This window comes from Nannobrachium achirus, assembly GCF_963921795.1.
Source record: "Nannobrachium achirus genome assembly, chromosome: 10".
In the NCBI taxonomy this organism is placed as follows: domain Eukaryota; kingdom Metazoa; phylum Chordata; class Actinopteri; order Myctophiformes; family Myctophidae; genus Nannobrachium; species Nannobrachium achirus.
This window is the reverse complement of record NC_137819.1, coordinates 14385158-14395730: the sequence shown is the minus strand read 5'-3', so window position 1 is coordinate 14395730 and position 10573 is coordinate 14385158. Positions and strand designations below refer to the sequence as shown.

The 10573-nt window shown below is 40.1% G+C and overlaps 1 protein-coding gene across 2 annotated transcripts in view; it reads right to left on the bottom strand.

Moving 5' to 3' along the window:
• Positions 1–1250: 1250 nt before the first annotated feature.
• Positions 1251–10573, bottom strand: part of ints3 (integrator complex subunit 3) — a 37552-nt gene continuing 28229 nt past the window's right edge. Inside the window, exons 21-29 of one of the 2 annotated variants that reach the window (XM_080734774.1) lie at positions 8392–8460; positions 7903–7978; positions 7454–7567; positions 5605–5653; positions 4507–4674; positions 3653–3753; positions 3023–3095; positions 2060–2213; positions 1251–1680 (exon numbers count right to left, since the gene is read on the bottom strand). In XM_080734774.1, coding sequence (XP_080590900.1) covers positions 1603–1680; positions 2060–2213; positions 3023–3095; positions 3653–3753; positions 4507–4674; positions 5605–5653; positions 7454–7567; positions 7903–7978; positions 8392–8460 — 882 coding nt within the window. In that variant the 3' untranslated portion in view covers positions 1251–1602. The remainder of the gene's footprint in view (positions 1681–2059; positions 2214–3022; positions 3096–3652; positions 3754–4506; positions 4675–5604; positions 5654–7453; positions 7568–7902; positions 7979–8391; positions 8461–10573) is intronic. The other variant, XM_080734775.1, reaches the window with a different exon arrangement.

Below are 10573 nucleotides of genomic sequence, written 5' to 3'. Positions count from 1 at the left end.
GGTTCCCCAATTAGTTTTCCCCAAGGGCCGAATTATGTCTAGGGTACCAAGCCGAGGGCCACAACATTGCAGGGGGTGACGGTGGCGTTCCCACTACTCCAGCGACAGTTCAGATATCGTCGTTGTCTGGTGAAAATCTTGTATGTCCAAAACCGTTTGTTTTGCATTTATAATTTTAAAAATTATTTAAACTAGTGAAAACAGCCGATCTACAAGCACACAACGCCGTTGTGTGCTTGTAGATCTGCTGTTTTCACTACTTTTGTGCGACGGCCTTGTATGATGAAGCAGGGCTTTACTTTGCGAAAGAACATACACATTTGGAGATACGAGGTTAACACCCGACAACGACGATATACTAGTGTTGTTGCTGCTCTTATACCACCATTATTACTGAGGTTGGTAGGGGCCAGACAGTAGCCCCCCGCGGGCCGCAAATGGCCCGCGGGGCGCCTGCCTATTGGGGAACCCTGCTCTATACGCTTCAACTTTATGTTGGCTTGTTTACTGTTGAGAGAGAAAACAATGTTGCACATTAAGTTAATCATCTGGAGACCCCCCAAAATCATTTGGGGACTCCCGACCCACAGGTTGAGAACCACTGTAGTACCCTACCCGGCCGGCGGGTCGTAACATCACATCCTTTTGACTACTGACATCTAGGGATGGGACGATATGAACGTTTCATGTCACAATTATTGTGACAAAATAAATCACGATTTACAAGATCGCATTAATCAAAATCCATTATCCTGGGGCGGAAGATTTTTCCAAAAAATAACTGATTTACAAGCTCACAACGCGCCGTGTTGCGACGCGTTGTGAGCTTGTAGATCGGCTATTTTTTGCAAACATGTGGAAAAAAACTAAAAAAGACTATCAAGTATGTATATTTTAAGTACCTTTTACCAATTATAGAGGGTTTAAGTGGTACCGGATATGCAGCTCAGCAAAAAAAAGGTGAATTGATCCCAGTGCATGACGGAGGACGATATCACAATACATTAAATCTCCACGATAATCATATCGTGAGTGTTTTTTTATCACGATAAACGATAATATCGCTTATCGTGCCATCCCTACTGACATCACACCCTGTGTTTTTTTTATAGTTTTATTATATATAAAACATCAAGGACCAGTCTGGGTTTTTTTCCTTCTTTTTTTTATTAACATTTCATATTCATGACTCATGTTTATGAAAATATTCAAATAAAGACATTTTGTGTTAAAAAGTTCAACGTTTCTTCTCTTCTGACTTCAAAAAGTGTGTTTGTTTTGGGGTGGTCACGCTTGGGCCCAATCAGAGAGAGCGATGGAGGGGGTATCGTCCAATCACTGGTGAGTTTCTAACAGGGGAGGCGGGGCTTGTCGCCGGTAACCAGTATTGCGCCATCATAACGACTCTGTAGCTGATCAGCCAATCAGAGGGGAGTGTGATCTGATGTTACCATGGTTACTGTCCGTCCCATCAAATGTCTGCCAGAGGAGGGAGGGGCGTTTCCGAGGCTCCAGCCAATGGAATCGCAGAGTCCATAAAAGGAGGAGAGGAGGTGTGTCTGTGGGAGCAGCAGGCGTGTGATTGGCCGGTCGGTGCGTCAGTCAGTCGCTGTCAGAGCCAACGGCGGACGATCCTTTCCTCTTCCTCTTTGTAGGCTTAGGTTTAGAATCCTCTTCATCCTAACAGACACACACACACAAAGTACACACATTAGAATACACACATTAACACATGTAGGTTTAGGTTTAGAATCCTCTTCATCCTAATACACACACACACACAACAAAGAAGACTTGTCGTCAACTAAGAGGACTCGTGTCGTCACATTGATTGAGGACTCTGTCGTCACAGTGAGGGAGGACACGTGTCATCACAATCAAGTGAGTGAGAACGTGTAAAGGTTGGTGTACAATAATCGTTCACACATCATAATCGAGGTAAATCTTTAAAATAACCATGACAGCCTTAACACTCGCGAGTGCATGCGCACACGCACACTAAATACACACATATACAAAAAACAAAACATACATAGACAGACAGACAGACAAGTCGTACCGATGCAGAGCTGGAGACAGATTCCTCTTCGTTGACAGGAGGGGCCGTGCCTTTCCTGGAGCGAGGGGACGAGACCACGGCCTTACGACGACACTTTGGGGGCTTGGACTGACTGTCTTCATACTCCTCCGCCAGGGAAAACAGATCGCTGAACCTGCACACATCCATAGGAAAGATGATGATGATGATAGGATTCAAATAGGGCTGTTACCATTAACTGTCGCTCAAATAGCCCAGTAAAACCGGGAAGGCAGATACAGTCGTGGCTAAAAGAATTGGCACCCTTGCAGTCGTTTAAAAAAAACACACAACACACAATGGTCTGAGTGAAGGAACATCAAGGTCTCTGGAGATGGACTTGGAGCCTTCAGATTGTCCACGTTTGGATACAATCGGACCTCCTGACAATTCTCTCCTTTTGTATTTATGCTCGGTGTGTGACACAAAACAGCAGAATGAGGAATTTACTCAATTTATACTGGGTGGATTAGTGGTTACTAAATATTAAAGTCAACTTGGTTCCAGGTGAATGGCCTGCTTGAAATTTAGTGTATTTAAGTATGTAAGCAAATTTCTGTGTAGAATGAGCTAGGATTCTGTATATATTCTAGTTTTATGTCGTGTTCCTCTGCAAACCAAATACTGTATGTTGATGCAAAATATGTACAGTTAGCCACAACTGTATACAAGCTCATAGCGTGTCACTTGGTGCCATGGCCCTGATCTTACAAGAGTGTCTGTCCCACAAAAGTAGTGAAAATACCGTAGCAAATCTACAATCGTGAAGTGTTCTGATCGGATACATTTAGTTTTAAATCGATTTAAAAATAATACGAAAAATGTTTCCACCACTTCAACAATATGGTATTATTATTATGAGAGAGAGAGAGAGAGAGAGAGAGAGAGAGAGAGAGAGAGAGAGAGAGAGAGAGAGAGAGAGAGAGAGAGAGAGAGTAAACGTACCTCATCTTGTGTGATTCATCACAGCTGGCCTGGACATGTTGTAACGCTTGAAGGATTGGAGTCTGATTGAAGACTACACACACACACACACACACACACACACACACACACACACACACACACACACACGGAAAAACACAATTAAATTAAGTTTATAATTACTTATATGACAATTAATTGTCAAGTAAAAGATAACCATTGTGACAGCCCTATGTATTAGTTGTGTGGTTTGCATGGTGTGTTTATTAGTTGTGCACATAGTGTGTAGTACATACAGTTGTGTTTGGTGTTGTGTAGTTTGCATGGTGTGTTTGTTAGTTGTGCACACAGTGTGTAGTTCATACAGTTGTGTTTGGTGTTGTGTAGTTTGCATGGTGTGTTTGTTAGTTGTGTACATAGTGTGTAGTACAGTACATACAGTTGTGTTTGGTGTTGTGTAGTTTGCATGGTGTGTTTGTTAGTTGTGTACATAGTGTGTAGTACATACAGTTGTGTTTGGTGTTGTGTAGTTTGCATGGTGTGTTTGTTAGTTGTGTACACAGTGTGTAGTACATACAGTTGTGTTTGGTGTTGTGTAGTTTGCATGGTGTGTTTGTTAGTTGTGCACACGGTGTGTAGTACAGTACATACAGTTGTTCTTTGTGTTGCTGAGGCTCAGTCGCAGGTTGTCCAGATGTTCTAAGATCTGTTCCAAGGTCAGCTGAGCCAGTTTAGAGCTGGAGCTACGAAGACTGCACACACACACACACACACACACACACACACACACACGCACAAGCACACACACACACACACACACACACACACACACACACACACACACACACACACACACACACACACACACACACACACACACACACACACACAGGTATTCAGGTATGAACTCCATTTACATGATGGCACAAATGCAGTAGCTTATGTACGTAGCTCAGGGGTGGGCAACTTTGATGATGGCAAGGGCCACTATATTTCCACCTTCACTCCAGAGGGCCACATAGCATATTGCTACGTCCTACTTTGTCATTCTACTATCGCGATGCGTTTTCAGCTTGTAGATCTGCTATTTTTTCTTCATTTGAATTGGAATCCTGAATTATTTTTTGTTATTTTTTAATTGGAATCCTGAAATGTAACATTTTGAGATTTAATTTCAAACGCATTTAGTTATGTACTCATGTTTAACTTTATGAACCTAAATACAAATACATTGGACAAAAAAAAAAACATACTACTATACTAGTCATTAAAGGAGTAGTTCAGCCCCAAAATGACTTTTTTGCTATTGATTACTCATGCCATGGAGACTTGAGTTCAATAATATTTTTTGTTTTTTTATCGCATTTCTAAGACAATAATTAGATTTCAATAAAATGACCCCCATTGAATCCCCAGTTCAAATATGATAATGTTTTGGTGGTCACGGCCAGAAAATGTTGAGAACCACGGAGGTAGACAGACAGACAGACAGACAGACAGACTACCTCTGTCTCTTGCGTGGCTGGTTGTTGTTCTTGATGAGCTGTGCTTTGATGTGCTCAGACAGCAGGTCGTCGTGCTTGGTGGCCCAGTGCCTCAGCAGGCTGGTGGTGAACTGGTCGTCAGGGTGGCACGCACGACTCAGCACCATGCGCACCATGTCCTCTGTGGGCCTGGGGTGTGCACGCACACACACACACACACACACACACACACACACACACACACACACACACACACACATACATGCACACACACACACACACACACACACACACACACACACACACACACACACACACACACAGACACACACACATACACACACACACACACACACACACACATACATGCACACACACACACACACACACACACACACACATACACACACACACATACACACATGCATACACACACACACACACACACACACACACACACACACACACACACACACACACACACACACACACACACACACACACAGAGACACCGCAGCCATTGTGATACGTCTGTCTCTAACCAATGCCATCATAAAACTCTAAGCTAAACTCTAAAATGACAAAGATTATAATGGGTTAAAGCTGTACTGTGGAAGCTGCTCAACTAGTGGTCAGTAGCGGTATTGCTTTTTTCGGCCGGAGTCGCAGCGGACCACCGGAACGGGGGTCCGTGGACCACCGCGGCCATCGCGAGCACCTCCGCCTTGCCGATACGATTCCGTAGAGCCGTCTCCCGTCATTTTTAGACCAGAATTGAGGGAGTAGCAAGCAAGATTCCTTCACCAATGTAAACACAGTTGCTGAGTGAAGCTACTTCCTTTAGAGACAGCAAGACTCGCTGTGATTGGCCGGTGGTGTATGATCGGCGCTGTGATTGGCCGGTAGTGTATCATGTGGGAGATGACATCATTTTGCCGGGAAATTCTCCCCCCCTCACAACTCATAGAAAACATATAAAGAGAAGGCTTCAGAAGCTGAAAATAACAGAGTGGGGGTTCTAAAACTTTAGCGATTTAACAGTTAGGACAATTTTAAGATTTGTTTTATAAAAAAAGTTACATGGTATAACTTTAAATAATAATTGTGAATGGATCTTACTTTTCTCTGCGTAGCTGCAGGAGTAGGCAGGACAGAGCCTCTGGATGTTCTGGGAAAAAATGAATACAAATAAAACACATTATCATGATTATTATTGGTAAATGGTGCATTTGTATAGCGCCTTTATCCAAGGCGCTTTACAGAGATTGTGCATTACATTCACACAAAATGCATACACCGATGGCGGAGGAAACCATGCAAGGCACCAACCTGCTCACCGGGAGCAACTAGGGGTTCAGAGTCTTGCTCAAGGACTCTTCCACACCAACTCTGGGGGAGCCCGGGATCGAACTGGGAACCCTTTGGGAACCCTCCGTGTTCTAATGACGTTTTCTCTACCCCTGAGCCACTGTCACCCCTTTCCATTATTAGGAAAGCATGGATTTTGTGTTCTCTTCCCCTAGCAGACTAGTTTTCCAATTGCCTCCAAACTCCGTCCTGGGTCTGGGCTTTGAAGCGCCTGCTTTCAGTTTTGTCAGAAAATGTTCGGTTAAAATTAATGTAAGATTTGTCGCTCATATTTTGGCCAGTAGGGCACGAGAGCCATTGAGATAGAAAGCAGTGCGCAGGGACGTAGTCGCGTTTGTAATGGGAAATGTAGTCATTATGTCATTTATAAGCCTGGGAATTGTAGTCGATTTGTAGGTGACCGTTTATTTTCTTACTCTTTACTTTTTCAACATTCAACAAAGACTACAGTACTCTATTAGATCATTACTACAACTGAACTAGCAGTCTGTGAGCCTGAAGATCAGCTATTTTCACTAGGTTTCTGTAACACTGTCATAAGATGAAGTGCATTCATTCACAATGAAACATACTATAATATGTACAAGCGGGATGTTACGGGTGACAGGTTACATTCTATAATGGTTTCATACCTTTATATTTGAGGTGTTGTAGAATGGGTATAATGGTTTCATACCTTTATATTTGAGGTGTTGTAGAATGGGTATAATGGTTTCATACCTTTATATTTGAGGTGTTGTAGAATGGGTATAATGGTTTCATACCTTTATATTTGAGGTGTTGTAGAATGGGTATAATGGTTTCATACCTTTATATTTGAGGTGTTGTAGAATGGGTATAATGGTTTCATACCTTTATATTTGAGGTGTTGTAGAATGGGTATAATGGTTTCATACCTTTATATTTGAGGTGTTGTAGAATGGGTATAATGGTTTCATACCTTTATATTTGAGGTGTTGTAGAATGGGTATAATGGTTTCATACCTTTATATTTGAGGTGTTGTAGAATGGGTATAATGGTTTCATACCTTTATATTTGAGGTGTTGTAGAATGGGTATAATGGTTTCATACCTTTATATTTGAGGTGTTGTAGAATGGGTATAATGGTTTCATACCTTTATATTTGAGGTGTTGTAGAATGGGTATAATGGTTTCATACCTTTATATTTGAGGTGTTGTAGAATGGGTATAATGGTTTCATACCTTTATATTTGAGGTGTTGTAGAATGGGTATAATGGTTTCATACCTTTATATTTGAGGTGTTGTAGAATGGGTATAATGGTTTCATACCTTTATATTTGAGGTGTTGTAGAATGGGTATAATGGTTTCATACCTTTATATTTGAGGTGTTGTAGAATGGGTATAATGGTTTCATACCTTTATATTTGAGGTGTTGTAGAATGGGTATAATGGTTTCATACCTTTATATTTGAGGTGTTGTAGAATGGGTATAATGGTTTCATACCTTTATATTTGAGGTGTTGTAGAATGGGTATAATGGTTTCATACCTTTATATTTGAGGTGTTGTAGAATGGGTATAATGGTTTCATACCTTTATATTTGAGGTGTTGTAGAATGGGTATAATGGTTTCATACCTTTATATTTGAGGTGTTGTAGAATGGGTATAATGGTTTCCAGTGGAATGCTGTGAGCCAGGAACAGTTGCCAGGTGCTGTATTGTTCAAACGTTTCCCAATCTAATGATTGGACTGTAAACAGAGAAAAAGTTGTCATTTTATTGTCAATGTTATCATTGAAGAAAAGCTAAAATCAAGAGTGTTTCCAAAGCCGGGATTACATTGTAGCAGTGTTAACAGCACATTGATCCTAAACATTAGTAAACCATGAACTGATGGTGAGCTAAAATGCAGAAATGCATTTTCGGAAAAACACTACAACACACCGGCCAGTGTAAAGATATGACAACTTGTTGAATTATTATTCTAATTACAATTAATATATGTTGTTGACATGGACATGTGTGTGTGTGTGTGTGTGTGTGTGTGTGTGTGTGTGTGTGTGTGTGTGTGTGTGTGTTACTAACTCAGTATGTTGAGAACTGAATCTTTTCTGAACATCACCAGGTTCCCCATCATCACATGACACATTAACTCCTGAAGCTGAGAGAAGAAAAGAGAGAGAGAAAGAGAGATATGTCAATGTTATTTTAATGTAGAAGGAGGAGGATGGATCGCACACAGTGGCAAGAGTTGTTTTTTCTTTATTGTTGCATTTGCATGGATGAGAAACAAACGTTTCGGCTGTAAGCCTTCTTCAGTGTATCTGCGATCCATCCTCCTCCTTCTACATGTTGATTTAAAGGGATACCGCACCAGTAGAGTCAGAGAGCGGTGGTAACCAAAAAGTCTATTCAATGTTATTTTAATAAAACGAATGGAAACAAAACTAACCTCAAACGTTTCTAGCTTCTTTCGCACTTTGTGCCACAAACTCCACATACACCACAAAAATGCAAGATTTAATGAAATCGCTTCGTTAATCAGGATAAAGTAATGAGTTACTATGGTGTTACCTGTGTAGAGTCGATAACGGCTACTATCATGTTGAGTAGTTCTCCACTTCGTAACGTCTCATCAGGAAACTGAAGACACAAACAAGAGCATGCACTGAAACTCAGCTGTGTGTGTGTGTGTGTGTGTGTGTGTGTGTGTGTGTGTGTGTGCGTGCGTGCGTTTGTAATAGGGGGCGAAAATCTCTAGGTACCCGACTATATGATTCCAACTGAGGGGGCAACGATTCAATGACAAATTGACTACCAATGCATCGTGATGCATCTCGATTCCAATACATGACTTATTGCCCCCTCACTGTGTGACTAATGAACAGTAATGATCTACAATGAAAACAGGTTTATTTACTCCCATTATCTTATATTGATAATATAAACAAGTCATTTTAGTAAAATGATACTGACTTAGAACAAAGGCTTCTCAATACTTCTGCTAACCAGACAACATCTGGCTGCTGCTCTGTGCAATTAGCAATAGGATACGAAAAAAAAAAGAATTTTGTACCAACATAAAAAACAAATTATATATTTATTACAAATTATACGATTAGTGTAATTTGCGAATCGAGTTTTTTCCACGGATAATAATCCATGTCTGCATCGCAATTAATCTATGGACCTATTTTACTTTCCACCCCTGGTATATAATATGTAGTATTTACCTCGGAGTATATAGAAGGAGTGAGGTATATAATATGTTTACCTCAGAGTATATAGAGGGGGAGTGAGGTATATAATATGAGGTATATTATATGTGAGGTATATAATATGTTTACCTCAGAGTATATAGAGGGAGTGAGGTATATAATATGTTTAGCTCAGAGTATATAGAGGGAGTGAGGTATATAATATGTTTAGCTCAGAGTATATAGAGGGAGTGAGGTATATAATATGTTTACCTCAGAGTATATAGAGGGAGTGAGGTATATAATATGTTTACCTCAGAGTATATAGAAGGAGAGGTATATAATATGTTTACCTCAGAGTATATAGAAGGAGTGAGGTATATAATATGTTTACCTCAGAGTATATAGAGGGGGAGTGAGGTATATAATATGTTTACCTCAGAGTATATAGAGGGAGTGAGGTATATAATATGTTTACCTCAGAGTATATAGAAGGAGTGAGGTATATAATATGTTTACCTCAGAGTATATAGAGGGGGAGTGAGGTATATAATATGTTTACCTCAGAGTATATAGAGGGGGAGTGAGGTATATAATATGTTTACCTCAGAGTATATAGAAGGAGTGAGGTATATAATATGTTTACCTCAGAGTATATAGGAGTGAGGTGTATAATATGTTTACCTCAGAGTATATAGAGGGAGTGAGGTATATAATATGTTTACCTCAGAGTATATAGAGGGAGTGAGGTATATAATATGTTTACCTCAGAGTATATAGAGGGAGTGAGGTATATAATATGTTTACCTCAGAGTATATAGAGGGAGTGAGGTATATAATATGTTTACCTCAGAGTATATAGAGGGAGTGAGGTGTATAATATGTTTACCTCAGAGTATATAGAGGGAGTGAGGTGTATAATATGTTTACCTCAGAGTATATAGAGGGAGTGAGGTGTATAATATGTTTACCTCAGAGTATATAGAGGGAGTGAGGTATATAATATGTTTACCTCAGAGTATATAGAGGGAGTGAGGTATATAATATGTTTACCTCAGAGTATATAGAAGGAGAGGTATATAATATGTTTACCTCAGAGTATATAGAGGGAGTGAGGTGTATAATATGTTTACCTCAGAGTATATAGAGGGAGTGAGGTGTATAATATGTTTACCTCAGAGTATATAGAGGGAGTGAGGTGTATAATATGTTTACCTCAGAGTATATAGAGGGAGTGAGGTGTATAATATGTTTACCTCAGAGTATATAGAGGGAGTGAGGTGTATAATATGTTTACCTCAGAGTATATAGAGGGAGTGAGGTATATAATATGTTTACCTCAGAGTATATAGAGGGAGTGAGGTGTATAATATGTTTACCTCAGAGTATATAGAGGGAGTGAGGTATATAATATGTTTACCTCAGAGTATATAGAAGGAGTGAGGTGTATAATATGTTTACCTCAGAGTATATAGAGGGAGTGAGGTATATAATATGTTTACCTCAGAGTATATAGAGGGAGTGAGGTATATAATATGTTTACCTCAGAGTATATAGAG